This window comes from Brassica napus, chromosome C8, assembly GCF_020379485.1.
Source record: "Brassica napus cultivar Da-Ae chromosome C8, Da-Ae, whole genome shotgun sequence".
NCBI classification, from domain to species: Eukaryota; Viridiplantae; Streptophyta; class Magnoliopsida; order Brassicales; family Brassicaceae; genus Brassica; species Brassica napus.
In genome coordinates, this window is record NC_063451.1 from 32389023 (window position 1) to 32405012 (window position 15990).

The window sequence follows — 15990 nt, forward strand, 5'->3', positions numbered from 1 at the left end:
CGCGGCCTTCACCTTCACATTCTCGGCCACCAGATTGAGATTGTCGAAGTATAGCTCCATCTGCCATAGAAAATTCTCGACCTCCTTGGCATCCCGCACACCGTTAAACCGGTTTAGTTTCAGAAATTCAACTCGACCTGGTTCCACCAATGGTTCCAGCATTCGCGCTTGCTCTCTTGACAAGCGTGATGTCTTCCTCAATCACAGTAAACTGTGTCTTCCTCCCCTCGATGTCATCATGCAAGGCCTGGATGGATCCCGTCATCAACTCCTCGAGTCGAATGAACCGAGAGTCCAAGTCAGCAGCATTTTGCTTGACCTCCTCAAGCCCACCGAACACAACACTCTCCAACTCAGTGACGGTATACTCGACCCTCTCGAGCTTCTCACCAATATCGCCCACAACCACACCCAAAGCCTCACGAGAAACACTCTTTTCCCGCTGGGTGCCAGCACATATTGATGTAGACTCCCGTCCGCGCTCCTCCACTCCGGACTGCGAGCTCACTTCTTTAAGTATCTCCCTTTGCCATTTTCTTCACTCGGAAAGAGTCTCCCCTTGTCTGAATTGTAACCCCGCTCTGATACCAACTGTCACGGGCTGATTTCTTTTTTAAGGATCAGGACGTGCGGCCTTAGCGCCTTTTCATCCTTTTGATCGCTAAGTCAGCTTTTCGGACAAACTGATCAAAACTTAGAGAGAGAGATAGACGTTTTGCAGAGAGAAGTCATAGCTTATGGAAGTGATTCTTATTGAAAACTTTTATGATTTACAAATGAGGAACTTAGCTCCTATTCATACAAAACCACCTCATCAATGGACGGTGGAGATCGAACCGATCTAACGGTTCAGATTCTTTCCATCTTATGAAGTAACTTTAAAGTGAAGTAGCTTCAGTCTTAAGTATCTTATCCTTAAATATTCTACATACTTCCACACACTTTTTATAATATAAAATACTTTATATTTTACATAAGACTTCGTACTTAAGAAAATACTAAGTAAAGTGGACTCGAATCTTCTTTGGCCCGGCCCGATGCTTGGCTGCAAGTCATGGACGTTTTGGATCTTAAACGGGCCATGACATTATGCTGCAATCGAGATAGAAGGAATATTTTCTATTTCGAACCAATTCCTTTAGATTCAGACTAACATTCCTAATTAATTGTACCGTTGAAATAAATAAAACTATTGTATATAAATAGAAACTCACCAGCAATTACATGTATATTTAAATAAAAATAAAAATAATTCAAGGATTAAATATTCCAAATAAAAATAGATATTTATGTTCTAATTATTTCATCAAAGCATATCTCTATCACTAGAGACATAAACATAACAAAAAAAATACAAGAATAAAAAAATGAAAGTTGTCTTGATCTTTCTCTCTGTTCTCTTCCTCCTCCGAGCATCCCAAGGATTTGATTTCCACGAAAATGAATTACAGACCGAAGAGAGCTTATCGAATCTCTATGAAAGGTGGAAAAACCACCACTCTGTATCAAGAGCCTCCCACGAGTCAATAAAACGGTTCAACGTTTTTAGACACAATGTGCTTCATGTCCACAAGACAAACAAGAAAAACAAACCTTACAAACTCAAGATCAATAGATTCGCCGACATGACACACCATGAGTTCAGAAACTCCTACGCTGGCTCTAATGTTAAGCATCACCGGATGCTCCGTGGACCTAAGCGCGGATCTGGTAGATTCATGTATGAGAATGTAACCGCTGTTCCAAGTTCTGTTGATTGGAGAGAAAAAGGAGCTGTCACTGATGTCAAGAATCAACAAGATTGTGGTAAGATGTTTATTAATAAGCCAAAATGACTTCTTGATTTTTTTTTTCTTGGGGAGTTTCTCGTTCTTGAATGGGTGTTCGACATCTTGATTTTTTTTTGAACATCTGACATAAACCAGTCTTCAAAGTTTAGAGATTTGTTTGGTTTCTGTTTTATGTTGTCTGATTTGGTCTTCTTCTTGACTCTCTTTTTTTTTTTAATCAAATGGCTATATAAACAAAATTTCCAGGAAGTTGCTGGGCATTTTCTACGGTTGCAGCAGTAGAAGGAATAAACAAGATCAGAACAAACAAACTAGTTTCCTTATCCGAACAAGAGCTCGTTGATTGTGACAATGAAGAGAATGAAGGCTGTTCAGGAGGTCTTATGGAACCTGCGTTTGATTTTATCAAGAACAATGGTGGTATCAAAACTGAAGAGACTTATCCTTACATTTCTAACGACGTTGATCTCTGCAGAGCTAAATATATTGAAGGAGAAACTGTAACGATTGACGGACACGAGCACGTCCCTGAGAATGACGAGGAGGCACTTCTCAAAGCTGCTGCTCATCAGCCTGTCTCTGTAGCCATTGATGCTGGGAGCTCTGATTTCCAGCTTTATTCTGAGGTAATATTTAATTTAAAAAAAAAAAAAAAGCTAAGTTCAAAAAAAAAAAATATTTAATTAAAAATTAAATAGAAAAGACCTTTGTTTGTTGAAAAAAAGAAAACAAAAAAGAAAAACATTTGTTTATATCAGTTTATTTAGATGGGTAGCTTCTATTAACTATGCAGATAAATGCTTAATAATTTGTTTCTATATTTGTTAGTAGTGGCACACGATGTACGAAAGCATAGTTAGGAAACGACTCATAAAAGTGAAGTTAGAAAAAGCAGTTTAAATTATGGACAATTCTCCTGACTATTTTCAAATTTTTGTCACAAAAATAGATCATAAAGAGAAAAATGAACAAAATATTTTATTTAATAGGTAAAAAGATTCTAATAACCTAGATATATAGATATAAATAAAAAAATATAGTTTTAGATTATATGTTTTCAAATTCGAATTTTTTTATAATTTTTTTTTTCGAATTTATTTATTTTTTCAAATTTTATTTTATTTTTTTCAAATTTTCTTTTTGTAATTCGAAAATACTTTTTGAAAATTTTTATTTTCAAATTTTTAATATTTATTTTTTTATTTTATAAAAACATCAATCTCAAATCTCCGCCTTAATTCTAAACCCTAATGTTTGGATTAGTTAACCCTAGGGATATAAGTATATATTTACTTTTTTAATGAAACATTTTGGTCATTTTTATCCTTATAGTCTATATTTGTGAGAAAAAAATTTAGTGCTATCCTAAAGTATTTTTCTTAAATTATTCAAAATAAAGAAAAATATATCCATTTGGTTATATATTAGGTCAAGTTTTAAGCGTTAGAGTTGAAGTATTCTTGGATTTATGGTTCTAGTTCAATATATAGAGACTTTAAGATTTAGGGTTTATCTGTAGATTGTTTTCTTATTTTCAGTATATACTCAAAATACAACAAAACAGTATGATGTATCTTTTAAAACGGGGTTTTGTTTGAATAAAATTGTGCACTCAAATAAAAGTATATATTAATAGATGTCCATATGGAATGCTAAGTGATCTAAGATTCAGATTAACTTTTTTTATCTGTGCCATGTTTAACGAGAAACAAAGAATAACATTCTTTAAAACGTGCATGTATCCTATCAAAGGGTGTGTTCACTGGAGAATGTGGGACTCAGTTAAACCATGGAGTGTCGATTGTCGGGTACGGAGAGACAGAAAACGGAACAAAATATTGGATAGTGAGAAACTCATGGGGTCCTGAATGGGGAGAAGGAGGCTATGTTAGGATTGAAAGAGGAATATCTGAGAACGAAGGACGTTGCGGTATAGCAATGGAGGCTTCTTATCCCACCAAGCTCTCTTCTAGTTCCTCTGGAGAAACTAATACTATTCATGAGCCAATAGCTTCCGATGCTGTTAAAGACGAACTCTAGAGATTGTGAGTCACATGATTCATTAAGATGGGACGTCAAGAATTCTTATATCGTGGAAGATATATAATATGAATAATATGCTGAATATCCTACTTTTGAGTTTGTTATTGCATGTGTTTTATATCTTATACCATGGGTTTTTTTTCCCTTTTAAAATGCCATGTTGACACCTTCTTTCTTACTTCATTATTATGATGTACATTGTGTCGATTTTCATGTCCTTGTTACTTGCCATATTGACCAATGGGCTACATAAACTTATCGGAAAATTGGTAGCATTAAATACAATTCCTTTTGTTACTTTAATTCAGTATCTGATTATTTAAATGCACTGTCACAGTTGCACACTCATCACACTAATCTCATTAGTCACCAACTATCAATTTATGTATATGTGTTTTGCATATTGATTAACTCCACTCTCAATACACATATGAACTAAAGCCTTAAATAACTCGAAACTCAGTCCTTGACTCAGGCTCGATCAGCACTGGGCGGTCTAGTTAGATATATATCCCTCTGATCGAGCCATCAATATAAAAAAAAATTGGCATCAATAAATTTTTTTTTTTTGTGAAGTTAGATGAACAAGCAAAGTTCCAGGTTTGGTCATGACAATGATTTAGGCCATGAGCGTTATCCCCCTGAATAGGTCGTTTATTGAAAAAAAATGGAAACATAGTATCAGATAACCACAACACAAAACAGAGATGGGAACAAATACAAGATAAAAAGACTAACCAGTACATAGAGGTACCTGTTGTTTCCTTCATGATCAAAAGATCTCTCAACCATTGCAGTAGTCCAGCCGCCTACGAAGTCGATAGATCATGGACAGTGACAGTTTGAACAATTCGAAAGCCTCCTTTCTATGCGTCACTAACCTCCTTCTCCACCTCTTAGGTCATGAGTCTTATTTAAAAGTTGATCATTTAAGATGCCTGACTAGCATGTCTAGTTTGAAAGCACAGAAGATGAAATTATCTACAATCAAAAGCAATATTATTCAGATACAATATTTTAGGGAAATCTCATAAAAAATCTTGAAAATTGCACCTAATAACACCTTAAACCTCAAAGTTTTTTTTATTAGCACTTTAAACCTTCTAAGTTACATTTGTATCACAAAAAACCTTCAAACTGGCTTACTTGTTCCTCAAGTAAAAAACTGACATTTTTTACAGATAAATGTGTTATTCGAAAAAATAGTTATTTAAATAATAAAATAAATAAAAATTAAATAAAGAATCATAAAATTAAATAAAAAATAAGAAAACTATATAAAATCCAGAAAATTAAATAAAAAATTCAGAAAGTAAAACAAAAAAAAAATGAAAATTTCAAAAATAAATTAGAGTTAATTAAAATACAGAAAATTAAATAAAAGTTCAAAAAATAAATAAGATTAAATTAAAATATAGAAAATTAAATAAAAATTCAGAAAATTCAATAAAAGTAAAGGAAAAACACAAAAAAGAAGATTAAAAATAATTTTTTAAAATTACAAGATGATTATTTAAAGAAAACAAACATATCATCACAATAACAATTTCAAACATATCAGTAATGACGATGGTGGTTTCTCTCATAACCATTAACAATGACGTTTTTGACATATCTCTAACGATAGTTTCCAACCTCATCGTTAAAAATGGCAGTAGATATGTCAATAACGATGTTTTCGAAAACCATCATTTAAAACGGTATCTACCATTTTTAAAAACTTGACATGTCTACAGTTTTTAAATGATGGCTGTCGAAAACATCTTTATTGACATATCTACCGTCATTTTTAACGATAATGTCGAAAACTATCGTGCGAGATATGTCAAAATGTCACTGTTAATGGTTATGAGAAAAACCACAATCGTTATCAGTGATAGTGATATGTTCGAAATTGTTATTGTCAATGATGGTATGTTTGTTTCCTAAAAACAATCTTGTAATTTAAAAAAAAAACTATTTTGAATTTTCTATTTTTCTTAAATTTTTGTGATTTTTTCTTTATTTTTTTTATTTTTCTGAGTTTTTATTCAATTTTCTGTATTTTAATTTAATCTTATTTATTTTTGAATTTTTATGTAATTTTCTGTATTTTAATTAATTCTAATTTATTTTTAAAATTTAATTAATTTTTTGAATTTTTATTTAGTATTCTGAATTTTTATTTAACTTTTATTTATTTTTAATTAAATAATTATTTTTTTTCAAAGCAATCGATACATCATCACATTTACGTGTACAACATGTCAAGTTTTTATTCGACGAACAAGTAAGCCATGTGGAAGGTTTTTGCGAGACAAATGTCATTTCGAAGTTTCAAAGTACTAATCAAAGTTGCTCAAAAAAAGTACTAGTAAAAAAACTTTAAGGTTCAAAGTGTTATTAGGTGCTACTTTCGAGATTTTTTATTCGATTTTCCCCAATATTTTGTATGAGATGCTACGGTAGTTCAATCAAATCTGGGTGGCTTATAAAATACTTTTTCATATTCGTGGAAAACCGTCCGTGTACGAGGGACATCTATATGCGCTATTGTGTTTTTTTTTTTGCTTAACAGATTATTGTGTTTGTTCCTACTTCGTAATATAAAGTATTGGTATTGCGGTGTTCATGTTGTAGAAAAAAGAAAGAATTGGTGATGGAGAAATGGTATAAAGTATAATTGCCAACATTTATCTGGTAGTTGTGCAATCATAATTTTGAAAGGAACTCGCACTTTGACTTCGGTATATTCGATCAAACGGTTCGTACAGAAAACCTCTCTCTCTAGGTTTTTTCTCTAATTGTTCTGATCTTTTTTCTGGCGGCCTCTTCCTCTTCGCCGCCGGAGGACTTTTCTCTCATTCCTCTCTGTTTACCTTTTGCTTCAAGCCTCGTTTTCACCCGCCTCCGATACGTGGTTGTCCCTGGAGCTTGCTCGTTCACCGGCGGAGGAACCTGGGCCGATTCCGGTGGCCGTTTCGGTCCTAAGGTGACACTGCGATGTGGTTGTGGTGACGGTGGGAGTTTGGAGTCGGATTTTGAGCAGTGTTTCGTCTGGTCTCAATTTTCCTCTTCTGCGATCTCTGGCGAAACCCTTCGATTAGCGGCGTGTGGCTCCTCCGTTGCGGATCTGGTCGTTTACCGCCGATTATTGTATTTTGTTGTCCTGGCCAAGTGGCTCGTGAGCGCGTGTTTCTCCAACGCTCGAGGCTCGACATTTGGGGTTCTCGCAGCCCATTGTGAAGATAGTAAGGCGAAGTTCCTCCTCTATGGTGAGTTTGAGGCATTTCCGGATTGTCATGTGTTGGCTCCCGCAGTACTGTCTCGTTTGGCAGGTGCATCTACGGCCTGGGTTCAATTTAGAGTCGTTTATGGCTTCACCTCTTCCCAAGACCGTGGTTCTATCTCTCGTTTTTTCTGTCGTTCAATCTTTTGCGGCAAGTGGTAAGTACGTACTGGTTGAGGCCACTTGATTTCGGTTCAGTTGATTATGTTTGTCCATGCCTAGACTAGTTTGAATTGTTGTTTAGATTTTGTTTATTTTCCTCTACTTCTGTCAAAAATCTAATAATTGATAATAATATCTTGACATTTTCCCCGAAAATAAAATAAAATGCTCACTCGATCATATCAGTTAGAACCATGCATGGATAGTACTTGTTAAATTCGAGTAAATAAACTCGTTCATTTAAGATAAACATAACGTAAAAATAAAATCCTCAAAAACGAATGCTACTAGAATTAGATAAACTGTAAATTTTATCTCATGCTTAATCTAGTGAAGCCAATAACCTACAGAATTGGCCGCTTGACATCAGTTAGAACATCTTTAACCATATAATTTTTTTTAATTTATATAGGAAATGTTAAATTTATTAATCATTAGAAAGATATTACAAAGCATTATTAACTTGTAATCATTTAAAGGAAATAAATAATCAATCCGTGTTGGTTCTTCCTGAACTATACTATTTCTGAAGCAAGAAGTGGAGTTTAAGCTTCTCGAAATACCGAGTTGATGCAATTTGATTACTCACTACCTTATCAATCTCGCGCCCAAGTTGTGTAAGACATTTGAAAAGTTGATTGTACCTGCTCTTATTTCTCTATATATCAATATGACATAAATAGAAACTTGAAATACTAATAACAAGAAGATAAAATTAAGTTAGCCGATCATAAGTGCGGTTTGTGAACATCTCCAATGCGTAGTCCCAGTCTTAATCGGGAGAATTCCCAGAAAATTCAAGCCACAATGCGTAGGTGTGTATGGACATGCAAAATAAAGATGGTTCCACAATTCAAGCGGCTCTCCACAAAATAAACACGACTGATCCACAACCCAGTTTCTCGTACGCTCTCTTGTTGTTATACGATCTCTAATTACCAACCAAATTATGAGCAAACCTAGGCAACGCCTTGGGAGAACCAAAGAAACTTACTCCCTTTCCACCTTGAAGGGTCTCATTCCTACTCGAAGGGTATTTTGGTCTTCTTGCAGATTTTCGTCAACCTGACTCTGATATCAATTGTTAGGATTGTGAAATCCCGTGTCCAACTCTATATTGTCCGATTAGTACGATATTGTCCACTTTGGGCCTTAGGCAAGCCCGCATGGTTTTTACTTTTAGTTTTCTTTCCAAAATGCCTCGTACTAATTAGAGTTGAACATCTCTTTGTATCTTAGACTCTCCGTTGTCTAATTTCCAATGTGGGACTTAGATTGACATCGCAGAGACCATCAACAAAATACTTCTGAACCCAGTTTACCCACAAGAAACCAGACTTGGTAAGGAATCGCCATATTAATTTCAGTGATGCTACCTCAACGACCTCCTTTAGTTTCCTAAGTCCCTAAGTCCCACTCCGCCTTGTTCTCTTGGGCAACAAACATCCTCCCTTTCCAACTTTTCTTTTCAATTTCCATGTGGAGAGCCACTCTACACACAAAAAAACACGTATTTTTTATATCAAGACATGTCCTTGAAGTAAGATAAAGGCAAACCAGAAATTGGTTATCATAGTGATTATTGATTATACAATTCTTAACATGCATACCAAACAAAAACATATATTATAACGAAAATATCTCATTCATTTTTATTAGTTTTGATTAATAATTTAACTAAAATGTAAACCATTCTTTTCTTTTTTTTTTGTCAACGAAACAAAAACCATTCACATAATGATAAATGTCATATTCGAATTTCTTTGAGAGTTTTTCCGTCTGAGAATTATCTTTCTATCATTTTCTATCTCCATCTTCTTTTAATTTTCATTATTATTTTGTTTATGATAGATTTAATGTTATTATTTTGTCACATATTTAGATATTTTTCTTTAAATCTGAACCAACCTTTAATTATCTTTATAGTGGCTCCACGAAACATAAATTGTTCTTCATTAACGGCATGACTGATTTCCCCGCTACCACCCGCAAACTCAGCTTTTGCGGTTGGTAGCGGTTGTTAGCGTTTTTTAATAAATAATCACTCAACTCGTTTTAAACCACTTCAAAAGCGCTCTAAACCTCTTAAATTCAAAAACTTGTAATTTTTTTATTTTAAAAAATAATAATATAAATACAAAAATAAAAATTTTAAATTGAAAAAATTGAAATAGAAAATATATCTACTATATTTTAATCTATATTATAAATTTTTAAAATAAAATATTTTCTACTATTTTGAAAATTTAAAATATAAATTAAAATTTATAATATAAATTAAAATATTATTATGTTTAATATTTTTATAATTATATAAAATATAAATATCGTTAATTTATTATTTAACCGCTGTTGTATTTAGTGGTTAACCAGTCATAAGTATCTCGTAAATGCACCAATTTCTAACCGCAGTATTGTACATATATCTCTTAAAATCGCTTAAAACTGCAACCATCCGCTTCCGCAAACTCCCGCAACCGCTACGGTTACACCAGTCACTCACTAAGTGTAACACTGAACTTATATTTTGGTCTTGTGTGACAAAAGAACTTGTTCTAACCAGCCGCACTTGGTCAGTTGGTTTACTTACTTTCACTCTAATTTTTAATCCAAGTTTCTATGTAAACTTGTCAATAACCATGGTCATTACCTTAAATTCATCTCTTGTAACCCACATGAGCTATGAAAACACCTCTTTAAGTCAGACAACATTTATTTAACCGTCTATTATTACATGATGATATTTGAGGTAAAATAAACAAACAAATGTGGCCTACACACTGCCAATTTAAAAGGGTTTACTCATCTACAAACTAAACCCTCTATCTACACCGATCAAATGATACATGATTGTATACCCTTGAGACTTCAACCATACAAAAAGAAACAAATGAACAAATACGACTTTAAGGACGAACTAATCTTCATAATTATCTACAAACCCCAACTCATTCCTGTTCTGTTCCTGACTAATCATTCTGCTTCTCCATCACATTTGTTCTTCTTTGACGACTGACACAATGAAGACATAGCTTTGCAGACACCACCCTCCTCACCAAAAGCTTCCACTTGGTGTCTTCACCCATCCTTTTGTCATGTTCTACCCTTTTCTTAAATTGCCTGCTCCAAAAAAATAAAAATAAAAAAGTTGACTAAGACACATGAAATTCTAAATATCTGCAAATATCTACACAAAGGTCCACCATCATTTCTCACAGCAATTTTGCAAAGTTTCAAGGTGGGTGACAACGAACTAGTGTCAACGTAAAGCCAAACCAGATGTCTCTATTTCAAAAAGTGAAACCTTTTTGTATACTATCAAATCAGTGTTGATTTTTATATGAAGAATAATTAATTTCAAAAGAATAATTTTCTTTCTAAAAAAAAAGAATAATTAATTTCAAATTAACGCAAAACATTTTTCAGTCGATAAAAGAAAACGTTAGGAGACATACCTGCAAAGAGGGACACGACAAGATTCTGGCTGATCACATATAGAAGAATGGAGTCTTAGGAGCTGAAGCATCCGCTTGCAACGAAGACAACCATTCTCGTTACTCCTTTTCTTGCATACCGCAAAATGACGTATCGAAAGCTGGAGGCCGTAACACGTGGAAACCGCCTTACAAGGCTTTGATTTCCCCCCAAACGGAACAGTCGTCGACTTGTTAACGTCTACAATGTTTGTTGGACCGACCAATGTACAACCTTGGGTGCATATATGCTCTATACACTCCATTGCCTCGCTTAGTTGCATGTACAGATTCTGCTCCTTTTTATGCCTACGTCTTCTTTTCTTCCTCTGCATTAAATCATCATCCAACACACAAATCACAAAAATGCAACATACCAGACTGAATAAACCAATTTTTTCTCAAAATTTTAATTAAAATAATAATTATATTTTTAAAATACATATTTGCTTATAAGTTTCATTATCTTTTTATCTATTCCTTTTGGTAGTAACAAAAACACATATTATGTATTTTAAAACAACTAAGAAAAGATGAAATAGTTACCGATTCGGAATCGTCGATGAACTGGAGGATATCGAGCTCAAGAACAGGATCGTGTTCCTGGAGAAACTTCCATCCTTCGGTCTGTTCAACAGTCTTAAACTGCGACTGTATAAGACGCATAGATTTAAGACAAACATCTGGAGCATCGCAGAGCCGAGCTAGCTGAAGAACGTCGACAACGTTCTCCGCAGTTAAACCATCAACGATACCTCTTGAGCAGCGTTGCTTCAGATTCGCCACCATGTACACGTGAGACAACGCTAAAAGATGGATCCCATATTTCTCCAACTCATCCTCCGTCAAACTACGCGTGAAAAAAAACAAAGATACAAGAGGGTACTTTTAGTCATTGACCAGGTGTTTAAAGAAAGATTCACGGTTTGAGATTTAATTATTTTTAAAATTAATCAGCCGTTGATTATTTCCACTTGTGTATAAAACGTTTATATTCTACCATCAGATAAGAAAATATATGTTTGATTTCGCAGTTAACCAACCTAAAAGAGTATAGGAATCTGATGAAGACTGAAACGGCATCGCATGGAACGCCAAGAATCTTGATGGCTCTCGAAGCTCCATAGCGTTGGTAACGTCTCACCGTTTTCTTCATGATGTTCATTAGTACTGGTGAAGCCGAAGCCTGCATTATCCTATCCATAAGTTAAAACAGAACCAAACCGGAAATATTTAAAACCGAACCATTTTAAGAAAAAGAACCAAACTTATACCAGAATACCGGAATGAGCCGGAATCCGACGGTTGCTTGAGGTAACGATGGTAACGTCTGACGCCGTTAGATTATATGAAACTTTATCGGTGATTAACGAAAATCCGTCGTCTTCTGACGTGGCGGTTACGGCCATCGCGACAAGGACAGGCTCCATTAATTGGAGAGAGAGTTTTGAGAGAAATAGAAAGATGTGGTTGTAAGAGATAAAAACTTTGGTACATTTCGTAATATATAGAGGTTAGCGAGCTGGGTCCCATACTCCAACCTTTAAGTGCCTACGTGGCGTTTTTATAAATATCTTTTGCGTCTGTCTAGTCTTATCAACACGCTCTTGAGCTGGCGCGTGATCTTTTTCATCAAAATAAATACAGCATTTCTTTTTGATCAGGCTACCTGATATTTTTTAAAAAATTCTCTACGATAATCCTAAACAGCTTTCGGTGAATAAAATAATCAAAATAAGTTTTATTAAATTTTTTATCCTATGATTAATCTAGACTTAGAGTTTAGAGTTAATAGGTAAGATTCTGGGGATGTGTTTTCAAATTTTAAAAAATAAAAATAAAAAATTTCAAAATAAAAAATGTTATTTTGGTCATTTTCTTTCTTAGAAGCTATTTTGCGACAAAAACTTAAAAATGACTATTTGAAAAAATTGTTCATATTCTTTTGCTATTTGTTTTCTGACGGAAAATAAGCATTTTTGGATAAAAATTCGAATGTTAGTGTAGATCAATCTTAAGAATACTTGATAATGAACAAATAAATCATTTTCAAATTTGTATTTTCGAACAAAGAAAAATATTTTAGAAAGAACCTTCCTCATATAATACTATTTGACTATCGACAAATATCTAGCAAAATAACCATTTAAAAAAGTTTCTAGTTAACTAAAAACTTTCTATTAAGAAAACTTATTTTTAAAAATTGTCCATTTGATTAAGATTATGTTTTTGATACATTATGAACCGTAAGGTTTAGAATTTATAAAAGTATAAGAAATATTACAATTTTAAATTGTAACTGAAAACTAAAAGGTATGCACAATTTCGTTTCATTTAACATTTTCCAAAAAAAGAATTGGATTAGCATGTATTTGTTTTAACATATTACTATAGCCGACGTAGTGCAACATAGAAATCACAAGTTCGATCGACGGTGTAGAACTGCATATATATATTGCCAGTAACATATAGTTCAATATTTTTAATATTTTCCCTGAAAAAGCGACTTATTATAAAGATGCTTTTGTTTGTGATCCAGAAAACAATACTACTTTTTGTCGGGAAAATGGTTCATTCCCGTATGAACTAGTTGTTTCTGGCTTTTTCACACACGAATTTTTAAGCCATGCCAAAAACCTCATGAACAACGGAAAAATAATTTATTCTCATATGAACTAGTTGTTTCTGGCTATTTCACACACAAACTTTTAAGTCATGCCAAAAACCACATGAACAATTCTATTTTTTGAATTACATACACAAACTATTGATTTTAAACTAATTCTCCTAAAACCGTAAATGATGTTGTTTAAACGTTAACTTGGTTTATGACAGGTAGATAGTCGGTTTCATTTAGATTGATAAAAGTAGAATACTATGTCGTTTTGTTCTTCTTCTTTTTGTCAAATGCCCTTTTTCTTCAGAAATCGTTTTACTCTTCATCATCAATTGAGGATAAAAAAATTTATATTCTGTATTTTCGAGTTATATGACATAGTAACTGGTTGGGTAGATATTTCCGAGTTATATGACCTAAAGCATATAAAGAGATCATATGACATTAATTTCTGGATTGAGGAGAATATATATAAATCCCTGCAGGACCGGAACCTGAGAGTAACATCCGCTTACGGAACCAATCAAGCATCCTAGACTACGCCAATTTATAGTTCCTTGTGACAATACATGGAGATTGGTAAGTTAGTATTTGCTGCTCTTCTTTCTTTAAACCGTCTCTCCACTTATCATAAACCAAGTTAACGTTTAAATAACACCGTTACGGTTTTAGGGGAATTACTTTAAAATAGATAGTTTGTGCATGTAATTCAAAAAAATAGAGTTGTTCATATGGTTTTTGGCATGATTTAAAAGTTTGTGTGTGAAATAGCCAGGAACAACTAGTTCATAGGGGAATAAGTCATTTTTCCATTGTGCATATGGTTTTTGGCATGACTTAAAAGTTTATGTGTGAAAAAATTGGGAACAACTAGTTCATAAGGGAATAAGCCATTTTCCCACTTTTTGTCCACGTAGGCAGATTTTATGCTTTCTTGTGAATCCTATGTGGAAAGTGAAATAACCAGACCAAAACATGGGTTTGTCGTCAAAGGGATATTATTTTTTTTAATCTAGAAAGGCCGGTTATATTGCAATAAACCGACCTTTGCCTATTCCCAAGAGCCACCCTCCTCATCCAACGTGCCATTTTGTTCTCTTCCGTTCTTACAAGCCCTCTTGTATCACCACTCGTGGTCCTCTTGTTTATTATCCATTGCGTGACACAATTTGAGTCATGATTTTATGTTCTATTAGAATATTTCCATACGACGATAGAACGTTTTTTTTTTGCCTAGGACGATAGAACGTTCTTATCCATTTTGATTATATTAGCATATGATACCTATAAGATCTTATTTATAATAGTTTCACCTCCTCTCATCTTATCAAACATTTCTTTCATCGAAATTCAGACAAATGAAACAAATAATAAATTCTCTTTTCAACCATTTGTTTTCTATGAATAACATATTATCGTAATGCAACCCATCAATACTTTTTTTTTTTTTTTTTAACCTGGGGTATCCCAGGTCTTTAGGGCCCAGACTAATTTCCAAGGGGAAGTGCAGCCCACGGATAGACTCTCTTTCCAGGTATTCAAATGGGCCCGAAAGCATGGATCCATACCCGTGTGGGTGACATGATGAACAGTTCACCACCGCCTGGCGTCGAATCCGTGAGCATAACAATTGGCCCCCAAAGTCCTTCGCCAAATGGGCTACCACATCCCGTCAACCCATCAGTACTTGACTTTTGATTTCGTCTATCAATATGAAACAAAACCTACACAATTATATATATATGGTTATAATCAAAATTTCCTGACAGCTAATCTGTTGAACTATCATGTCTAACTAATTAAAATTGCATAATGTTTAGTAGTAGAGGTATTTTATATTCTGAAAGTATACATCGAATATACTATATAAATATGTACGCTATGGAATACTTGCGTATTGTTCACATTATTGGTGTTTTTCACGCAATACATATTAAAATATAGTTTTCTTCTGAATTACCATTTTAGTTTTCAAATCGTCATAATATAGCTTTATTTATAATTTTATAAGTGGTTTTGCTTTCCATAGTTTGTAAAAATACGTCTAACATGACATTTTATGAATCTTCAATATCAAACTAATAAAATATGCAAACAATCTATTAAATTTGTTAGGGGAAACCCTATGGTAGGTATATCTTTGAGATAATTTGTCAAATGTATATAAGGATTGAAAATTAAAAAACCAACAATGTATCTATATGCAAAGAAGTGATGTGATAATTTGTCACCAACTTGGATAATATTGTCATTCTTGAAAAGACAGAGAAAAAAAAAGAAAAAGAAAAAGAAAAAGAGAAAAAGAGGAAGAGTGAGAAATTGTATACTTACAATTCTATTATATGCTTCGCAAATAGAATAAAATACTACAATATTTATTGTAACATTACATATTAAAGATAGAAAAAACAATGGAATGTTTCAAAAAAAAAAAAAAGGAAAAGAGGGTGAGAGACTGATAAAGCTAAGGGCACCATTAGAGCATCATTATCCCTGAAACCCCAAATGAGGTTTTTTAATTTTTTTTTTTTTTTTTTTTTACTTTTTCGAATTTAGGAAAAAATAAAAACGAACCAATCGTGAGCCGCCACGTGTTAGTGGGGTCCGCGAACAGTGTAAGAAACCCTTAAGAACCGA

General features: G+C 33.5%; 2 protein-coding genes across 2 annotated transcripts; one reads left to right on the plus strand and one right to left on the minus strand.

Annotated features, from left to right (window-relative positions):
- Positions 1-1310: 1310 nt before the first annotated feature.
- On the plus strand, positions 1311-4040 carry LOC106428938 (KDEL-tailed cysteine endopeptidase CEP3). Its single transcript, XM_048765965.1, has 3 exons — positions 1311-1806; positions 2037-2416; positions 3543-4040. Exons 1-3 carry the CDS (start codon positions 1368-1370, stop codon positions 3828-3830), a joined length of 1107 nt encoding a protein of 368 aa, XP_048621922.1. The 5' UTR covers positions 1311-1367; the 3' UTR covers positions 3831-4040.
- A 5918-nt stretch (positions 4041-9958) lies between these two features.
- Positions 9959-12228, minus strand: LOC106428918 (BTB/POZ and TAZ domain-containing protein 2). Its single transcript, XM_048765966.1, is given in 6 exon segments — positions 9959-10301; positions 10304-10383; positions 10719-11065; positions 11283-11586; positions 11780-11922; positions 12011-12228. Coding segments are annotated over 6 exon segments (1095 nt in total). The 5' UTR covers positions 12167-12228; the 3' UTR covers positions 9959-10236.
- Between the last annotated feature and the right edge of the window lie 3762 nt (positions 12229-15990).

Bases quoted from the DNA above. Each gene is read 5' to 3' on its own strand.
- LOC106428938 (XM_048765965.1), top strand. From the start codon at position 1,368: ATGAAAGTTGTCTTGATCTTTCTCTCTGTTCTCTTCCTCCTCCGAGCA. The intron at 1,807-2,036 runs GTAAGATGTTTA...CAAAATTTCCAG, and splicing joins CAAGAATCAACAAGATTGTG to GAAGTTGCTGGGCATTTTCT. The intron at 2,417-3,542 runs GTAATATTTAAT...ATCCTATCAAAG, and splicing joins ATTTCCAGCTTTATTCTGAG to GGTGTGTTCACTGGAGAATG.